Source organism: Natator depressus, chromosome 15 (genome assembly GCF_965152275.1).
Source record: "Natator depressus isolate rNatDep1 chromosome 15, rNatDep2.hap1, whole genome shotgun sequence".
In the NCBI taxonomy this organism is placed as follows: Eukaryota; Metazoa; Chordata; order Testudines; family Cheloniidae; genus Natator; species Natator depressus.
Genome location: NC_134248.1, coordinates 12,883,954 through 12,904,458, shown reverse-complemented (window position 1 = coordinate 12,904,458; position 20,505 = coordinate 12,883,954). Strand labels below are relative to the sequence as shown.

The 20,505-nt window shown below is 43.3% G+C and overlaps 2 protein-coding genes across 6 annotated transcripts in view; one reads left to right on the top strand and one right to left on the bottom strand.

The window, feature by feature from the left end:
• Nucleotides 1–4,150, top strand: part of MED15 (mediator complex subunit 15) — a 42,710-nt gene extending 38,560 nt beyond the window's left edge. The window contains exons 16-18 of one of the 4 annotated variants that reach the window (XM_074973019.1): nucleotides 86–252; nucleotides 1,611–1,709; nucleotides 1,815–4,150. In XM_074973019.1, coding sequence (XP_074829120.1) covers nucleotides 86–252; nucleotides 1,611–1,709; nucleotides 1,815–1,951 — 403 coding nt within the window. In that variant the 3' untranslated portion in view covers nucleotides 1,952–4,150. The remainder of the gene's footprint in view (nucleotides 1–85; nucleotides 253–1,610; nucleotides 1,710–1,814) is intronic. The other 3 variants (XM_074973017.1, XM_074973016.1, XM_074973015.1) reach the window with 3 other exon arrangements.
• A 453-nt stretch (nucleotides 4,151–4,603) lies between these two features.
• On the bottom strand, nucleotides 4,604–19,003 carry CCDC74B (coiled-coil domain containing 74B). 2 transcript variants are annotated; one of them, XM_074973021.1, is made up of 9 exons: nucleotides 18,897–19,003; nucleotides 17,521–18,211; nucleotides 15,574–15,618; nucleotides 10,379–10,435; nucleotides 9,621–9,771; nucleotides 8,829–9,039; nucleotides 8,615–8,697; nucleotides 6,885–6,938; nucleotides 4,604–4,899 (listed from the first exon to the last, which is right to left on the bottom strand). In XM_074973021.1, the coding sequence occupies exons 2-9, from the start codon at nucleotides 17,786–17,788 to the stop codon at nucleotides 4,761–4,763; spliced, it is 1,008 nt and encodes a 335-aa protein (XP_074829122.1). In that variant the 5' UTR covers nucleotides 17,789–18,211; nucleotides 18,897–19,003; the 3' UTR covers nucleotides 4,604–4,760. The 2 variants fall into 2 exon arrangements, with proteins under 2 accessions (XP_074829122.1, XP_074829121.1); XM_074973020.1 differs by lacking the exon at nucleotides 18,897–19,003 and adding an exon at nucleotides 18,575–18,769.
• Nucleotides 19,004–20,505: the final 1,502 nt, after the last annotated feature.

The following is a 20,505-nucleotide window of genomic DNA, read 5'->3' as shown; positions in this document are numbered from 1 at the left end:
TGAGAAATCAATTTTGTTTGAAAAACGTGGACTTGGCATAACATGATGCCCACTCTGAGTCCCTTTGTGGGTGTATTTTACGCAGGGCCCAGATGGCTTCCCCTCGAAAGCGTAAATATGAAGAGGATGAAAGGCAGACCATACCAAATGTATTACAAGGGGAAGTTGCAAGATTAAATCCTAAATTCCTGGTGAATCTGGATCCCTCCCATTGCAGTAATAATGGCACAGTCCACCTCATATGCAAGCTAGGTAAGCTAAGAAGAAATTAAGACTGTTTTCAAGAGGTGTTGATTTATTTTCTGGTGAATATGTACAGCTGTAAATCTTGCCAGCCTATAATTTCATCATGGTTTTTCTTTAGCTCGCCACAGTTGTGGCAATGCATAATGTACCCCAGATCAAGTAGCTAGATATTTAAACCACTTACAGCTTTTTTTAGAAAGTGGGGAAATTATCTTTATAAAGCTAAATTATTCTGTGGTGTTCTGCACAGCCCCCCCCCCCCCAAAAAAAAAAATCCCCAGTATTACGGTGTTGCTACTAAAAGAAGGCAGTATTATAGCCTGGTCTCTGAGTAAAATGCTGCTTTTTTAAGCTGAAATATGAGCGGTTTTTGTTGCTCCATGTGTGTATTTAATTGGTTCCCTAAATTGGGATCCAAGCAAACTCTCCAGGTAATCTGAATTCCTGATAGTATGAAGTGGCCTATTTATAAACATAACTACATTTCTCTCTCCTTGTATTTCAAGAAACTTGCTGTCTGGGATGTGAGAAATAAATTGGACTTGTCGGTAATTGTTGCCACTGTGGAAGAATCCCAAGAGTGAAACAGTACAGTATTTAATTGTACTACTGGATCTTGTTAGATTTCTGCTCCACAGATGAAAAATTCTGCCTCTTGCACTGATGGGTGCAGCTTGCTGATGATAATTCTTCACCCTTAGCTAGAGCTCTGCTGGTGTGTTAGAAAATGGTTTAATGCCTAGTGTAGTCAGGACAAAAGTTTTCAGCACCCTAAAACATGATATTGGGACATTGAGGAATGGGGCCTGTCTAATTGTATTGAAAATGTTTTCCCAGCTGCACCAGCAGTTGTCACAGCTGGTGGTGTGAGTGGGGAAGTGTGTGTAAGTCTTTGCCCTTCTCTCTCAACCAAGCAAGAATGGAGTATGCCTTCATAGGAACTTGTTTTGCCCTTGGACAGAAAAAGGTAAAGTGGGTTCATTTTAGTGTGTACCAGACAAAACATGGGAAAGCTCTGGTCCTGGCTTACATGTGTAGTATGAACAGTACCTAGACATTTCATATTTAGGAAACCAAACTCAAATGAAGTACACCTCATGAAAGACGGAGACTGGTGAGATGCGTGGGGTGTGTTGTGGAGCTGGGAGTTCCAGATTGAGCTTCCAGCAAGCAGAGGCCATTTTTAAAGTGAGCTTTTCAGAAATGAAGACTCAGAGCCATGGTTCCTTCTAAAGATTAGATCTAGTCCCTCCCTGTCCATTCCAGTATGTAATGTACAGACATAGGGAAAACACCACACAAAACTTACTTTGATGTCCTGATGGAAAATATCTTTTGTTAAAGTAAATGTGTTTGAATTCTAGATGACAAGAACCTTCCAAATGTCCCACCACTACAGCTCAGTGTTCCAGCTGACTATCCAGATCAGAGCCCTCTGTGGATAGACAACTCTCGACAATATGGTATGGGGACAATAGGATGGCATCACTTTAAAAAGTGAGGGATCAATTCGTGATATTCAGTTGTGCAACTGTGTTTATCTGGGCTGTCTCCTTTTTCTTTTCCAGCAGCCAATCCCTTCTTGCAGTCAGTGTATCAGTACATGACATCAAAATTGCTGCAGCTTCCAGACAAGCATTCAGTCACAGCACTCTTAAACACCTGGGCACAAAGTATCCGTCAAGCCTGCCTCTCTGCTGCATAACTTCCTCCCCTTGTGAAATCATGAAGCAAAGAAGTTGGGTCTCGACAGCTGGCCTCTCCCACGGCCACTGGAAGAATCACAGGCATTTTGGGAGGGAACTTCAGAAGAAAAAGCCTTATACTGTTTTGTTTCTAGGTGCCAGGTTCAATAGGGAACCTGGTGTTAGATTTAGATTTCATGCTTTTATCTTCTGCCTTTGTGGACTTTGCCAGCATTTTCACATATACAGAACATGTATATATGGTTCTTGAGACTGATGTATTAGGAGGGGCTTTTATTGTCTTCTTAGAGAAGAAATTATTTGTAGACTTCCATCAGGGAGTCTGAATGGTATAGAAGGGAGAGGGGAGAATGTCCTAATTTGCTTCAGACTTTGCCTGATGCCAGTATTCCTCACACTCTGTATGTTGTGTGACTTGATATTGCCCCAAGAATAAATTAGCTGCAGCTAGAATGTGCTCACAAACTTCCCTATGGTTGCAGGAGTCTGGTAATTTAATTTGGAGAAAGGGGAGAAATCGGGGCCTTTTTAGGGCATCCCTAATGCGTCAGATTAATCTGAATAATTATGTTTAGGAGGCAAACCAACCATAGGAAAATTTTTATAGCTTATTTTAAACACTACTTTGTATAAACGGTTTTTGGTTAGCACGGACCATGCATTTCTCACTCTTAGAAAGTCGGATGATCTGAAGGAGGGGTATTCAGTGTGCATGCTAACTGATTTCCCTGTGAGCTCCAAGTGTGTGTGCAGGGAAAATCAATTGATTGAATCATAGCAGCACTGTAAATGAATCCAGCAGGCTGCAGCTACTTATCTGCATTTATATTTACCAGGGGAATTGCATCTTACCTGGCATTTCTCTTGGGTGCTGGCTTCTTTGGGGAGTGATGCAACTCATGGGAAGTGTTTGCATATCCCACTCGCATCTGTTTGTTTAAGAAAACTGAACACAGCTTAGGCCTAAGACTGACAATTGACCTTGCGTGCCTCGGGCACTGAGGGACACCCACCTGTAAAAGTATTACTGGTCATCTAAATTAGGATCAGAAGACTGATATCAGCTGCTGTGTTGTGAGGCAATACAAATGAAGCCACTTGCCATAAGTAACTGGTTCCATACACAATGTGATTACATTTCAATCTGCCCTATCTTTGTAGTTCATTCACTCTTAATTCCTGGGTGTAAGGGAATTTCAGTGTCTCAAGTATTTCCATCACCCCCTGCTCCATCCCCCAGTATTGTGCAACAGTCCCTGACAAGTAGCTGGACTCTTACAGTGGTGTCAAGAAATTGCTGTGACCTCTGTAAATCTGTGTGGTGTCATCGGTTTTAGGATGTTTTAAAATGTGGGTACTTAGTAAGCACTGATTGAGGCAGCCGAGTGGTATCAATATTTTGTACATGAACTAATGCATTATCTGTTTGTTTTATCGTAATAAATTTATTATTATTCCTGTGTTTGAAACTAAAACTACTATCATTCCAATGTTAGTCCTTGGGCAGCAGCTCTGCAGTGACCAAAGGCGGGTGCTTACTTCATATGTCCTATCAGGAGCCGAAATCTCTGCACCCAGAAGTGAGGGAAGAAAAATCACATATGGCACTACATTAGTTGTCCTGTGCTGCAGAATAGCAGCCACGTTCATCATCAGCTGGAGGAGAGGTTCAAAAGATTTCTAAGGGAAATGTTATATAGAGGTGAAAGTTTTTTAATTTAGATCTAGCCCAGATCATTACTAACTTAATACCATTAGATGGGTGTCCAGGTGCTTTTGTAAAATGAGCTAGTGGACAGATGTTCATATCATAAAAGCCAACATCTCAGTTTGTTTCCCTGTTGCGCAGTCAGGTGAGAAGACAAGAATTGAACACACACACGCACCCCACCCCACCCCCTACCTTTTTAGATATTTTTAAGGAGCCTATCACTGTGGTGTTGACAATCGTAGGTCTGCTCCCTTGGGGATAAGGTCCTGATGCAGATCAGGAGCCTGGTATAGGGAATCTTGCATACTTGCTGCACATACAACATTCGTTTTCAGAGCAGTCAACCCACTATGTTGCCGTGAGTTGAATGGAAACTAGCCCATAGCAAAGATGAAACAATGGAATGTTATAGATTCTGAGTAAAGAGTGTGCAGCCTAGAACAGAGTAATATCTGAGCCCCCCATAGTTTCAACTGCCCTTCTGCTGCTGATCAGTGGGTCCTATACCCGCATCCAAAAAAAAATTCTGATACGACTACTCTAAATTCAGCTCCGTTCCCATCTAGCAGCTGTGCAGGGCTGTGAAATCTTGTCCTGCCAGGTAACATGATGTAGTATGTGGCTTCCAGCCTTTCCACTGATGGATTAGCAGTGATCTAGTGTTATCTGTAAAACTGTGCAGCCCATACCTGCATAAAAATAAATGTATGCTGCTTTTAAATAATCTCTGCCGGACTAGAGAAGTTTGTGGGACACTGCATTGACCTGCTTAAAAGTGACAAGCATCCAATTTCCTAAACAGTAATCTCTTACAGGCTTTCATCATTAAGTTAACTCATCAAATATACATCCTGAAGAAATAAGGGAAACCACTGAAGGAATGAGGCAAAGCTGCAACAATAGATGCATAAACTTTGTTCCTGAATAGAAGACACGGTGATTTCATAATTAGTTTTTACTTGAAGTGGGGAGATAATAGCAGCAAACCAATCTATGCTGAACCTACAGTGTAAACTCAAACATATACTGGGAGTGCTGTAGCTACTGGAACACTTTTAAGGAGAAGAGATCTGGAATGCAGTTGCTGAACAACCAGACTAAAGCACAGTCCGACGAAGACGGCTTCTTTGAATAGCTTGAGTTCTCTTCTGTCTCTCGGCAAAACTGTTTCCCAGCGTTTGCTTCAGTGCTGGCAGAACTGCCCTTTCAGCAGCTGGCAGTGGAGTTATAATCAAACTGGAGATAAGAGTTGGAGAGAGAGGAATGATTGGCAATGTGATGATTTTAAATCACTTTCTCTTTACCAAGGTCTCCCGGATTAGGGTCACCTTCTACATTAGTCACCCCAGTGATTCTACATGATGGATGGACTAACCTCTGCAGTGCTCTGTCCCACTGATTTAAATTTCTGTAGTAAGAACTCTCCCTAGCCTTCAGAGTGCTTAACAAATTATTTTTCTAGTAAAGTGAGGAAAAGAGAGAACTTTCAGTACAGTTTCATGGGATGGAAGTGTGTGTGGGGCCCTTCTGCTAGTGAGTACCCCCGTCACCATTAGGAGGCATAGCAGCTTTTTTGATAAGTCCCTCAGATAGATATTTCCCCATCTGTAAAATGAAGGTACTGATACTGACCTTTGTAAAATGCTCTGAGATCAACAGATGAAAAGCGCTATTATTTTAAGTGTGAATGGCTCGTTACCTGCCCAAGTCCGAGTCCAGGATTCTGTTACACTGAGTGCATGAAGCTGGGCTTCTTGCTTTGCTTTTACTAGCTGACATCACATGTTATAGGAGAGACTAGTCCTGTTTTCGGGGGCTAATAAGCAGCTAAAGGAGGGACCTGATTTTTTTTCAGTACAAAAAACCAAACTTCCCTGTTTCATGAAAGAAGTGAGATCCTACAGTTTAACTTAAGAAAAACCTTAATAAACACTTCACGTCAACTTTTAAAGAAACATAGCTATATCTGTCACCTGTGTTTTGTAAATAGTGTTTGTGTTGTGTTTGCAGCATCTGCATGAAAAGATGTATTAAGGGGGAGAGTTTAGAATCTTTATTCCTCCTATTAGCTCATAGGTGGGGAACTTTGTTAATTGGCTCTTATCTTGACATGGAGGAATGGAGAAAGCCCATCCACAGGATGAGTCCTGGGCTGAGCTTTTGTCTTCTTAAAAGGGCTTGTATGACTTATTGTATACTTGTTTGTGTACTTTGAAGATGGCAATAATCATAGTCTAACCCAATGATTTGTCTTTTCTTGTTCAAATGACTGGGTAAGATCAGAGTATTGCTTTCCTATTTCCCTTTTATGCAGTCCTCACAAATAGAGTACTGCTTTTAAATCCTATTGCAATCTAAAATTCAAATTGCTGTGTGACTGATTCCTCAGTGGCAGTGGAAAAGTTACATGTGTGTAATCTCATTATGGGTAGAACTTGGCCTTGCATTCAGATCTTAGCAAATAATTCTGAGGTGGATGCCAGAAAATCTTAATCCATTCTTCCTTCAGCACTGCAGAGCCACCATAGCTAATGGCAGTAAAATGTTATTAGCAGACTTGACTCTGAAAATATAAAAGGAAGGTCTGAGTAAAGATGATGACTGGCTATTTTTCACAGTGGAACCACACTTTAATGTCCTGCCTCCTTGAGAGAGGTTTTTGTTGCCTCTGACTTAGCATACATATCGGATGTTGCTGAGCTCTGTGATCCTTGGAGAAAAGTGAGTGTCCCAAGGGACTACATCAGCATCAGATGTTTGACAGAGAAGCCACAGGAGGCCATACAGTCCCTATTACCTGAGTCCTGTGTGTAGAACTCTGTGAAAAAGAGGCTGGTAGTGTGAACATGCAAAAGCAACCCTCAAAGAATTAGTGATTAAAACACTTTGTGCAGCTTCCTCTGTGGCTATAGTAGGACACTGAGAATAAGCTAGATAGATTTCAGATGAGATCACTGCAGCTATCTCCTGAGCAGGGCATATGAATTGATCTTTAGACAATCATGACCTTAAGTGGGGAGAGGCTTGTGGCTGATGATAAAGTTGAAGGTGAGATGGGGAGAGGGGAGAAACCAGTAATAGGCTTGTTTTTAACTTCATGATTAATACTTAATTGCTAAAGGTATCACATGCTTGACTCAACAGCTGATTACATTACAGATGTAACTAGAATGGCTTTTTCATGAAGTGTCTTAATCTCTAAAGAAAGTAGAAGTACTTACCATTTCTTAGATGTATCTTTTAGCATTTTGGGTAATCGTGAAAATTCTTGATTCCTAAATCAAAAAATATTTGCAGATATGATACCTTGGCTACTTCACTCTGTAGCATAGTAGCAGAGCATTGATTGTGCTGGCCCTGTGTAACCTGGATTTGAAAACAACATAATAAACCTTGCTGCATGTGAATGTTGAACCGAGAGAACAGGAGAAGCTGCACCACCACAGAATCTGGATAGGGCAGTCGTACAGAATGATCTAGCTTATGTGATAAGCTGGGCCCATTCCATCAAAATGCATCTTAACACAGCCAAGTGCATAGTTATACATCTAGGAACAAAGAATGTAAGCCATACCTATGGGGATTGTATCCTAGAAAGCAATTACTCTGAAAAGGAGTTAAAGGTCATACAGTTCAACATGGGGTCCCAGTGCAATGCTGTGGAAGATGGCTACAGTGCAATCTTTGGATGTATAAATGGGATTAGATGGCATTGATGAGACATACTGGCATAGTATGTATAGTTCTGGTGTCCGTGAAATAGGAGGGAGTGCAGGAAGGAGCCAGTGTATAAATACCTTCACACAGAAAAAATACCAGCTACTAAAGGACTCTTTAATTTAGCAGAGAAAGGCATAACAAAAACCAAGGGCTGGAATCTGAAGTCAGATAAATTTTGTTACAGTGAGGATGATTAACCATTGGAACCAACTACCAAGGGAAGTGGTAGATTCTCCATATGTTGATGCCTTTTCTGGAAGACATGTTTTAGTCAAACAAGTTACTGGATTCAATATAGGGGTAATATGGTGAAGTTTAATGGCTTCTGGTATTCAGATCAGGCTAGATGATCTTTTGGTACCTTCTGCACCCCTTGTTAGTTGGCTGCTCCAAATGCTACTCCAACAGACCTACTACCCTTCTAGAGTTTTAACTGGAGAACTGTTGTGGCAATAATACGGGGGATGGGTAAAAGGTAAGGGAAATCTGTGTAAACTATGATTTTTTTTTTTTTTGTTGCCCTTGTAATCTCTTGTCTAGACAGCAACAGTTCTTGCCCTGAAGAGCTTACAATGTATTTATATACCAACTACTACAATACAGCCCTAAACACAAAGGGGGTCTGTAAACAGTACCACAATATAAATAAAATCATATTACTTAAAATAAACATTAGCCTTCAAACCATGAATCCCTCTGAATCTTTCAGAAATGCCCATATGTCTGACTTTCAGTTGGATTGAGTAGAGTCTGTTAACCAGGTGTCTCAACTCCTCGTAGGCTGATATCTTAAATGATTGTAAGTGCTCTGAAAGAACAAACTGACAACCTTGTCTACCTGCACCCTAAGTTTATGGACACTTATCTCCTGTTAGGTTAGTGCTGTTAACAACTGTGTGCAGTAGTCTTGTTATAATACAGGATTTTGCCGCTTGTGTGTAGAGGTATATTAAGGCAGATATCATTTAAATCCTCTCAATTCACATTAACAGATCGCATTCTGGAAAGTTTGAGAGGGGTAGAGGTGGCTCAAAGATAAATCACAAGGGAAAGTTAAGGAAGGAAGCCCTACAAAGTCAAAGCTCGCTAATGACCTCTATCTAGGCACCTTGCACATGGCCTCTATTCCACAAATTCACTCCAATAGAAAGTAGAAAGGGAACTAGCGAACTCAGCTACAGTCTGTCTAATACCCGAGCCTTGAACCATAACTCAGAACAGCTTAGCTTACCCAATCTGGCTGGCTAGCAGATAGTCTTCAGGAATCCTTTTGTTCTTGTGGATGTCCTCCAGATATGATTTCAAATACATCAGCTGAAGGACAGAGAGGAGAAAATAACCTTTCTGCTTGCCTCTGAAAATCTATTTCCTATTTCGTCACCACAAACTTACTGTATCTTAAAAGCTGTGAATAAAGTAGACTGAGCTGGGGTCAACAGCCTCACCTCTTGTGCCTGCATGTGGTTGATGTTCCATAGCTGGTGAATGACAATCTCACACTCTTCCAGTGTAGGTGGTTTCCGGATGTGGGAGGGGAGAACATTTACCAGGAAAGGGTTGGAGGAGGCTGGTGGTACCTGAGCATGCCCAGATCTAATCTGGCTTGGCAGTGAAAGTACTGGAGATGTAATTTTATCAGAGACTTCTCTGTCCTCTCTAGATCACAATTAAGGAATAAAAGAATCACAAGGGAAATGGATTAAATGTCTAAATATTTATTGCATTTACCTTGCCAAAACATTTGTCAAACGTTGATTAAGACTCTCAAGAGCGTGATGGTACAGGTAGGTATTCTACTTATTTCACAAGTGGGAAATGAAGGAAACATGGCAGGTCCAGGAGTCTTAACTCTACAAGATCACATCCTTCGCTGTAGCTAAACTACTTTCTGTGTCCTCTGTCTAGAATGGTGCATGGCAGTACACTTTACGCCTGAGTTTTTCCTTTGAATTAATTAGCACTTCTGTCTATGCCCATTACAATACACGACAACTCAATTGAAAACTGTATCCCCAAAGAGCTTCCTAAGTACCCCTGCTAGAATCAGTTGCTCACTGTAATTTATTCTTAACCCTCATAAATTTGTATTTTACATTATTTATATTTCTGAGATATGCGAGGTGCATATGCACCATCAGTGGGATCCACATGGTCAAAGACTCAAAAAAGAACACACACAACCCAGAAACCTCAAATGAGCTGCCTACAATTGCTGTATTCGGATAGCTTGCTCATACCTAGAAAAAACCTCCTCTTGTCGCTTCTCCACCTTTGGACAGGGAGGCTCTGGTTCCCCTTGTACCACGTTGATCACCTGTTCTTCTGTATTCAGTTTTTGCTTTTTGGGCTGGTCCATCTGCTGCCTGTTTGTCAGTGAATACCTAGAAACTGCAACAGCAGCAGCTGTTAGACAAAATATGAAGGGGAGAGGGAAGGGGGATGGGTGTGCACGCATCACAGGCCAGGCCAGGCCAGGCCAGAGACCTAACAGCTTGCAGATACAAGTTTTAAGTACCCTTATCTCCACAGTAGTTCAAGGTATTCCATGCTCTTAGGCTTTATTTTGTGAGCTATTGAACAGCTTCATTGTAGTTTAGCTTATTTTAATCCTTTAACACAGTGTCAAGAAATCCTACTTTACTATGTTAGCACTAACAACCATAAATTAGAAGCAGCCCAAACATAGGCTTTGCTCTCCCAATTTCTTAGCAACTCAGTCATAATGTAAAAGGGATTATAAACGTGTGTGCAAGCACACATGATCCAAATAAGTGGAAAACAGTTATACTACGACTCCTGATCATCATCAAGAGCCGTAAGAAGAGAGATTTGAAACAAATCTGATAGGTATTCAGACTTTTACATTGTTGCCTGTTTCTATATCTAGGTCTAGATATTTTCATTTAATAATAATTTATCTTCCCCTCCTCTAATATATGCAGTTCCTAGTCCTGCTACCCCGAAAGTTAAATCTTGCAGTTTTAAGCTATCTTACCTGCTGAACCTTGCCTTGAAAGCAACTTGTCAAACAAGGTGGGAGTTAAATTATCACCTGCAAAGAAGAATAAGTGATGAATTGGGCATTATGATCATAGAACTGACCAGCGAAGAGGCTATGTTATCCTCAGTTTAGAATAGGAAACACAGGTAAACTATTTATTTAAAGTCTGCAGAGCCAAGGCTCTCTACATGCAGGATTGCTGAGAGCAACCTGCAATGTAACTGTTTCCCATAGCACCAGAACAGCTGCTTGGTTTAACCAGTGGGAGTGTTTTCTGCACTCAACATGGAACACAATGTGATCACAAAGACCTGGATAAAATCACTGAAGATTGATCTATAAAAGGGAGGGATGCTCAGGGGCAAGGTTAAGCAACTAGGAACACTGAAGACTGACTGCTGCTTATTGGTGGAGTTTGTCCACCCGTGGTCACAGTAGTTGACTATTGCAAGGTACTCCTGTATACTCAGGTAGTAGTGGTGGCTCATTCAGTTCTCTGCAGTTAACTTAGAGGCTGCAGCCTTTCTTTACTAAAACTGATCTCACTATGATCAGCCATGTTTTTTGTCCCCTCTCATCTGGACAACTTCCATCTACTACTTTGGCATACCTTGGAAGCTTCGGCTAAGGCAGAATGTGAGATATCCTATCTGCTTACGTATGAATCAGCAGAAGCATATTAACGTGCAGTGAAATACACCAGTCCCCATCTGCTTCTGAATGAAGTTCAACATGCTTTAATCTATAAAGGTTCCAGACAATGATTTTCTAGTCATAGGTCCAGCATTTAAAGTCCTCCAGATGAATGTTGAAGGGTTGTCTTCTGCCAAGCAGGAACTTATTGGTGTTCTGGCAAAGGAAGTTCTAGCTGACATTATTTGTTTACAAGAAAATCTCATCATGCTGAATGAAGCACATTGGTTTAAGATAATTGGTTTCAATGTTGTCACCATCTTCATGCAAAACATGGTCGAGCCACGTACACCCACAGTGATATATCAGATGTTGTCCATGTTGAATATTCACCTTTTCGTGACACAATTAAAGTTGGTGGGTTTCAAATCACGAATGTATAAGCCACTGGGTGAAACATGGACTCCACATGTTCTCCCAAGGCTTAAGCATGCAGCCGCGTATGTTGGCGACTTTACTAGTCATCACAGCAAGTGGGGTTATGCAACTGCAGACCCAAATGGTGAACAACTGTTGGAGTGGGCAACAAATAATGATCTTGCATTGGTCCATGACCCTAAGCAGTATGGTACCTTCCATTCAACATGCTAGAATAGGAACTACTGCCCAGATCTGTGCTGGGTCATATCGTTTGCCAATCACGCATTAGCCAGTGGCATGTACTGTACTTAATGATTTTCCACATAGCCAACGCTGTCCTCCTTTGATTCAGATGGGAATGCGTCCTCCATCTGCCAACTATAAGGAGTGTACCAAAGCCTAGATGGAACTTCTGGAAGGCACATTGGGGCTCTTTCACAGAGTACTTAGAATGGATCGTCATAACCATCCCATTAACCATCTCCAAGGAAGATGCAAACCGTTGTTTCTGTTGTCCTTTTTAAAGCTGCAAGTGCAACAATTCCACGTGGCTTCCAACCAGTGTACATTCCATGTTTGAATGAGGATTGTGCAGACTTGCTGATGCAGTTTGAGCAGTCAGGTGATCCGGAGATTGCAGACCATCTTACAGAATCATTGGATGCCGCTCACTGGACTCAAAGAGAGGAAGCAACAGTGGTGCTTGACTTTACGTGGTCAAGCCGGAAGAGCTGGAGTTTAATTCGTTAACTAGGTGCGGCTCAAATGCCCATGTACACAAAGCAGGCCAGCAGTTACTCCAAATCAGATTGCCAGTCATCTGTTGAAGGTTGCCAAAGCTCCTGGTGACAGAGTTGTCAAATGCCAGGTACATGACAAATGGCAACATTTCCTAAGAAGTAATCCTGCCGATAGTAGGATGGAGCCATTCACTAGTCTGGAATTGGATAAAGTGCTGAACAATTTAAAAACCGGTTCAGCTCCTGCATATGATAGATCGCACCTGAATTCATAAAAACATCTGGGTCCTCACGCTCAGGAATGGCTTGTTCAGTTTTTCAACAGACTTCTGCAGGAATCCAGACTGCCTAGAATCTGGTGCCAAGTGAAGATCATTGTCTTGCTGAAACCTGGGAAGATCCACATTTGCCTTCAAGCCGCAGACCAATTTCACTTCTGAGCATCTGTTTTAAGGTGCTTGAGTGTCTGATTTCACAAAGAAGGCATAAGTGGAAGGCATGCTGGGACCAGAGCAGGCTGTTTTTTGCTGTGGTACTAGTACATGTGATCAAGTAATCGAAAATGGCTTCCAACATCAGCTGAAGACTGTTCAGTTTTTCTTGAACTGACCACGGCATACAATACGGTTTGCACATTGGCCTTTTGGTGAAATTGTCCAGAACTATGCCAAGTTGGTTTGTATGTGCAATGGCTCTGTTTTTGAGAAATCACCATTTCCATGTGCATATTGGTGATAGAACAAGTACTTGGATGCACCAGAAGAATTGGCTCCCACAAGGATCAGTATTATCTCCTACATTATTCAACTTATATTCGAATGACCTACCATATACCGGCTCTTGTAAGTTTGTTTATGCAGACAACATATGTCTCGGCACTCAGTCACACTCCTTTGACATACTTGAAAGTGTTTTGAATGCAAATATGGCGGCTGTGGCACCTGATACCAAGTAGAAGTAAGACTGTGTTAAGTTTCTTCCACTTACATCATGCACAAGCAGGCAGACAGCTGAATATAGTTCTCAGTGGCCAGCAAATGAAGCATGATTCATACCCGATATATCTAGGTGTCATGTTGGATAGAACTCTCATATATCAAGATCATCTTGCAAAGACAGCGACTAAGGTCAAAATGCGTATCAACCTGCTCAGAAAATTGGCCGGAACAACATGAGGTGCCCAGGCCCAAACATTATGCACATCAGCCTTAGTACTCTGTTACTTAGCGGCAGAGTACTTCACTCCAGTTCAGGCTCGCTTGTCTCACACAAGGATGATCAACATACAACTTAATTCTACTATGCATATTATTTCAGGCACACTTAAATTTTCTCCTCTACCATGATTACCTGTTCTCTGCAATATTGCTCCACCCACTTTTCACAGAGAGGAAAGTGTAGCAAAACTCATGATAATGATAGATATGGTATATCACACAATTTTAACTAAAGACTTGTTTAATCCACCACATGGTCATCTGCCCTCATCGCGCCCGCTGTGGATACGGTTACCGGGTGAAGGATTATGGTAGAGGACGTGGGGTAAGTTTCATAATCCACAGAGAAAGTGACAAATAATTATCTTGTCTCAGACCCCAAGCAACGTCAAGTCCGGGTTTGATTTACCACGAAGGCAATGGAGCCTTCTCAACCGGTTTCGTACCAGACATGGAATTTGTGTTGCAGCAGAATTTCCTATGGCATTTTAGAGAGAGTCCACTCTGTCAGTGTGGGCAGCCACAAACCATGACACACGTTGCTGAGGACTGCAAAATGACTCAACTTCCTGGAGGTCTTTGTGCCTTGAACATTGTTGATAAGAATGCTGTGGTTTGGCTTGACCAGATTGCATACACCAAATAAATAATAATCTATAAAGTGCAACATGCGTTGGGACCCAGCTATTTCCACAAGTGCTTCTTTCATTCTACAAACCACCACAGTAACTGAGGTAAACTAAAGCACATTCGTTGACATCCTAGATATGCAGTGTTGAGGACGTGTGGTAGGGTATTTTTATGGGCAGGGTTCCTAATTGCAGAACTTGCTTCCTCTAGCAATCTGCCAGAGTGAGTATTAACCTTCAGAGCATAGCGCAAGTGCATAGTGTATTTTAGGTTGAACATTTGATTATGCATCATCTCTGGTGAGGCTTTTCTTATGATAGGTTGTGGAGATACAGATCCCTTCAGTTGCCTGGCATGATGGATGCATAAAAGTAATAAATATTTAACTCTCCACAGGGATCTGAACTTCGCCCTTGCATATCAATAAAGTTAATGGACTGAATATAGATTTGCAGTGAAAGATTCAGTATTGCCAACCTCCAAACGTTCTAAAGTTGTAAGTCAAGCCCTAACACATAATGAGACTTTGCAAAATAATAAATTGGGGCTTCTTTTTATTTCTCTTGTGGTTTTTGAGCCTGTAGCTTTGAGCCAAAGCTTTGGCTTCTGGAATGGTAAGGATACATGATAATGCTGGTTTCATTAAAAAATGTTCTAACCTTGATAGCTCTAGAGAACAGCTTGTAAACAGGATCCCTACAGGCTCAAAAACCACAAGAGAAATAAAAAGAAGCCCCAATTTATTATTTTGCAAAGTCTCATTATGAGATACATTCAATGAATGTTTGTACTTGTGAAAGCTTTGCCAATGTAGCAATATTGTCCAAACTCTCCTGGTATAGATGCAACCGATGCCAGCCACACAGTGCTTTAGCTAGTATAGCTTATAAATGTTCGGCGAGCAAAATAAATTATACTGCCAAAAAATGTTTGCCAGTATCACTACATCCACAGCAGGGCTTTTGTTGTATGAAGGTGTTGCCACCTCCTACCCCCAAAAAATCACATTCAAGTACTCTTGCTATACTGGCAAAAGTATCTAATACAGAGGGGTCCTTAGGGCCTTAACTGTAGAATAATGTGAATGGAGGAGCATTGTAGTGCAGGCAAGTACTGTCTAAGGTTCTCATGGCATCACCAATATGCTTCCTCGTTGACCTAACCCACTCAGATTGTAACCTGTGAATCATGCTAACCTATGTGTTGGCTTAGGGAGACAACTCGCATCTCAATCAGAATAATGAAACTCAGGCCACACTTATCTATTCCATTTTCCCCTACAAACCCATGAAAACTGAATTCTGACATGAAAGCAGCAAGATTGTGTTCATTGTACACAGTCTTCAGTCGCCAGAGAGCTAGAACATTTCTGCATTGCAGAGGGGAGGCGACACTTCCAAGATTCTCTCTCAGGACTGGGAAATGGACAAAGCACCAAGGCAAAATGTTTATTAATAATAAAATTAAAAAGGGGGAGACAAAGGGACTTCCAGGGGATAAGACACTTACTAGATCATCCTATTTCTAGAACAGTAAAAGCATAGCCTACCTTTTAGCTGCAGCGACTGATTCATTATGAGTTTATAATGAAGCTCTGTAATCAAATGAGAACACAATTTTTAGTTTGAGCTCTCTCCATACCCCCTTAACTTCCCTTTTCCCATTGTAGAATAAAGCTAAGCTTGCTCCTAGAGAATGTCACTCACATCAGCTTTCAACATTTCTGATTTTAATGAAAAAAATTTCAGTCTAATGTACAATAAACATATGGGCTCAAAGGGTGAGGGAGTAACCGTAATGTGAAACCTAAGAGTGGATATTATTTAAATAATATTGGGAAGGGGGTAGAGATTGGAAGTAGAGTTACAGAAGACAAATTTTTTCAGTAGTTTTAAGACAAGTATGCACACAGAAGTATAGCATAACTCAGGTCACACTGAATGAAACCAGTCTGTGTATTCTGCACTATGAACAAGGGTTTATAAGTAGCCCAAACATCTAGCTCAGGAGTGGGGCAAACTTTTTGGCCTGAGGGCCACATCTGAGTATAGAAATTGTACGGAAGGCCATGAATGCTCATGAAATTGGGGTTGGGGTATGGGCTCTGGGGTGGGGCCAGAAATGAGTTCAGGAGGGGGCTCCTGGCTGGGGATGCAGGGCTTGGGGTGTAGGAGGGTGCTCCGGGCTGGGGGGATGTGGGCTCTGGCTGGGGATGCAGGGCAGGCGGTTGGGTCGCAGGGGAGGGGGGTGGCACAGGAGTGCAGGCTCTGGGTGGCGCTTACCTCAAGCAGCTCCCGGAAGCAGCAGCATGTCCTCCTCCTGCTCCTACACGGAGGCGCAGCCAGACAGCTCTGCAGCACACTGTCACAGCCGTACACACCGCCCCCACAGCTCCCATTGGCTGGGAACCACAGCCAATGGGAGCTGCAGGGGTGGCACTTGGGGCACTGTGCAGAGCAGAGCCCCCTGGCTGGCCCTATGCATAGGAGCCAAAGGGGGCACATGCTGCTGCTTCCAGGAGCCACCGGAGCAGGGCAAGCCCCAGATGCCACTCCCCAGTGGGAGCTCGAGGGCCAGATTAAAACAGCTGGTGGGCTGGATGTGGCCTGTGGGCCGTAGTTTGCCTACCCCGATCTAGCTACTGTAAGCTCTAAAGAATTTACTGATGTTACCATGAATGTAAAGTGTTTTTTTGTTGTCCAGGTACAAGCTTTGAACTGTTTTGTCAATTTTCTCATGGTTGGATTTCTTGTAAACCAGCTGTGCTCAAAATTAACCAGTCTGTCATACTGACACTTTTTGCCTACATCTCTTATTGACAATATACCCCAACCCTGATCTGGAGAAACAATCAACAAGACAGGGGGCACATTCTCTCTACAAAGATTCAGTCAATAGCTTCTCTCAAGGATGAAAAGAATGCTAATTTAAATGGTATTTTTGTAATGTGAACACTTGTCCAGCAGAAACTAAACTTGAGATCACACCAGCTGATTTCAGATGTACTACTATATATCCATCCCCCGGTAAACTGAAGTGATGGCCTACTAGGTGTGAAAGACTAATTTCATTACCTTTCCCCAAGTTATCCAGTCCCCTATGCCTTTTCAGGCTTTGGAGTCCGTAACTGACCAGATTTGTCTTTGAGCTTTTGTTAGCCTCACAGTCAAAATCATTAGAATTCCCCTCTTATATCCCCTGTTATAGTCTAAGTGTTGGGAAATATTTTCTAACAGTTTCAAAACAAAACTCTTGTGAAAAGCACAAGGAATGGTAGGCCTAAGCAAGTGGCATCAGGGACCTCTTTAAAGAGATGACACGGAAGAAGAAATGTGGGGATGCAGAAGCAAAACCTACATTCATTGTAATTCATTCACAACTTAGCATGTTGAGGAAAAAGATATCAAAGATTTCTCAACTTGCAGTGACAACTCTCCAATCTCTCATCTAGTGCCTCTAGAATCTACACAAAGTTGTATATGGAAAGTCACCTCACCTTTGTTTTCCCTTTTGAGATATTCAATTTCCTCATGAAGCTTCGTTAGGGTCTCAGCATGCTGCTGTTGCAGGAACTTCAGGCTTCTCTCCAAGTCCATGACTAGTTTATGTGAGTCTTTGTTCCAGACTTCAAAAGACTGGGACTGAGAGAGAGGCTGAGGCCCCTGGTTATTCTGGATGCCAAGTTGAAGATGGCTTGATTTATCCAGTCCTACTCTTGACCACTGTGGTAGGTTCCCCAGCGGAGGCAAACTGGTACTGTACATCCCCAAAGGTCCTGATACAAAAGTTGTTTTCAGACTAGGGTTATGTGGGCAGCCTACAGCTTCTCAGTAAAGTAGCTGAGGAAATGCCACTGAAGTTGAACAAGGGTCAGTGACCATGTTTAATGTGCTTCAATCTCTATGAGGTCAGGCCCTGTATGTACCTTGTACCCCTGGCATGCAAATGCGCCTTTACTATGACCCTGGCATCATGGGTTTGGGGGGTGTCTCCTCAGGACTTGGCTCTGACACTGGGGCTTGTGTTCACTGTCTCTGATGGAGGGAGTGGACTATGGCTCTGTGTGCCTCTGCTCTACATAACTTGCCCTCAGAGGGGAATGGGGATGGGGCAGGTATCACTACCCAAAGCCTCCTCACGGTCACCAGCCATTTCTGCACATGACCCTCAAATTTACAGCTGCCAACCTAGAATGTGGGGGTGGGGGTGGGGGAAGAGAACAAGAATGTGAGCTTAATCAGCACGGAGCCAGCAGGCTGGAACTTGGGCCCCCCCCTTCACACCCCACACACCCAGCTCAGCCCCCTCCCCTCTCAGCCCACCACATACACATCCTGGGCTCAGCCACCCCCACATATATACACCCTTGGGCCCAGCCACCCCTCCCCCCACATATATACCCTTGGGCCCAGCCACCCCCCGACCTCTCCCCCCACGCTAAGGCTCAGACACCCCCCGACCTCAGCCAGCCCCGCACCCGTAGCCCCAGTTGCGAACCCACCAGCTCCTCCCCCCAAAGCCCGCTGGTAGACGTAGCCTTCCCCCCCCACCCTCTCCACGCGGCCTGGGCTCCTCTTTCCGCTCCGCTCTCCTCAGGCCCGGCGCCTGCTGTCAACGTTCCCATGGAGACAGGAGCACACCACAACGCCGGACCGGCCGCCGCCCCTCTCAGAATGGTCTCGTCCGAGGGATGCGGGTGGAGGGGCGCTCCCCCTGCCCCCGCGGCAGGGTGGTATCACCCACCTGGGACAAGGCCGGCGCTGGGCTCGTGCTGACTAGCCCAGGCGCGGCCTGTTGCGGGAGGGGATGTGCAGGGAAGTTAGCTGGGCTCGGGTCCCGTTCCGAGACGTTTAGACAGACAGAGCCTCTTACCTGACAATCGGGGCCTGGGGCTTGCAGAGAAGGGAGGCCAGGGGCTGCTAGCAGGAGCCCTGCGTTAGCAGAGGAAGGGAGACCCATCCTCAGCCCCTGGCACTGCCACCCCCCCACCCCCGTAGCAGTGGCAGGGGAAGGTCCTAGCAGCACTTGGGAACTGATGCTCCATAACACATATAACATCCTGTAGGCATAGACTCAAAGGCCCCAGGGGACCAGCAAGACCATCTCATCTGACCTCCTGCACGCTGCAAGCCACAGAACCTCACCCATCATCCATTCCTGTAGCAGTCCCATAACCTCTGGCTGAGTTACTGAAGTCCTCGAATCTTGATTTAATGACTTCAAGTTACAGAGACTCTCATTCAAACCAGCATGTGACCCACGCTCCACCCTGCAAAGGAAGGTTAAAAAAAAAAAAAAAAAAAGCCCAGGCTCTCTGCCAATCTGACTTGGGGGGAAATTCCTTCCCAACCTCAAGCATGATGATCATTTGGAATCTGATGATATGGGCGAGAGCCACCAGCCAGACACCTAGGAAATAATTCTCTGTAGTAACTCAGAGCCCTCCCCCATCTATGGCCATAGGAGATATCTGCTAATAGCAGTTGCAGATGGCCTTATGCCATTAGAGGCAATCTCCTTTATAAATTTATCAAGCTCAGTCTTAAAACAAGTTAGTTCTAGGACTGTCTTCCAACTGTGGGGGGGGGGGGGGGAAGAGGACGGACTGACTGGGACTTCACTCCTCTCATGGTTAGAAACCAGTCTTCACTATTGTCTGCCCATTGCATCTCTGCTAGCTACCCTGCCCTCCCTGGCTAAGAATGGCAGTATTTGAGAGCATAGGGACCAATGCTGCCTTGACAAGGAAAAGGACCAGACTTCCCAAAGGCTTTTCCGCATCAGCTTATGGTGCTAGAAAGTTTACATTTCTTATTCTGCTTTTGCCCTACAGCTTCACCTCTTCCGTACCACTTTTAAAGATGTGTTGGTGAATTTCATCCTCAGCAGTAAAAGCGCAGTGCTTGCTACACAAAGGTATCTGCACCAGTACTGTGTTAGTCCAAGTCACCTGGTGCAGAAGCCAGCAATCAAGTGACAATGTGATTTGAATGTGACAATGGACAAGTGTTATTTATACAGGCTCGTAGGTGGGCAAAATCCTTTACATATAAAATGAAAAGTGACAAATCTCTGCCCAGAGGATATTATGTGGTACCCTACATCTCACTACTGCAAGGTGTATTTAATCCTTTATCCCACAAGTGCCACAACGGCACCTGACAGCAGTGTATTTCACAGGAGAGCAGGTTAAACTAACTGATTCCTTAAACATATTTTCTGTTTAAACAAAGAAGCTCAATTTACTTTGGTTTAGTTGGTGACTCTTTTCTAAAGTAGTTTGTTGCTGGGAAGGTAGCACATTTGTTAAAAAATGAAACGTGAGCGATTTTGAACCCAGGGCTACAAATTAGAGGCCTGAACATACTTCCTTTATGCCATCTACCAGAACAAATTGCAGTACTAGAAAGAAACTGACAAAATCTTACTAAAAATAAATGCATAATACAGTACTCACTATTTCACTTACACACACTGCAAC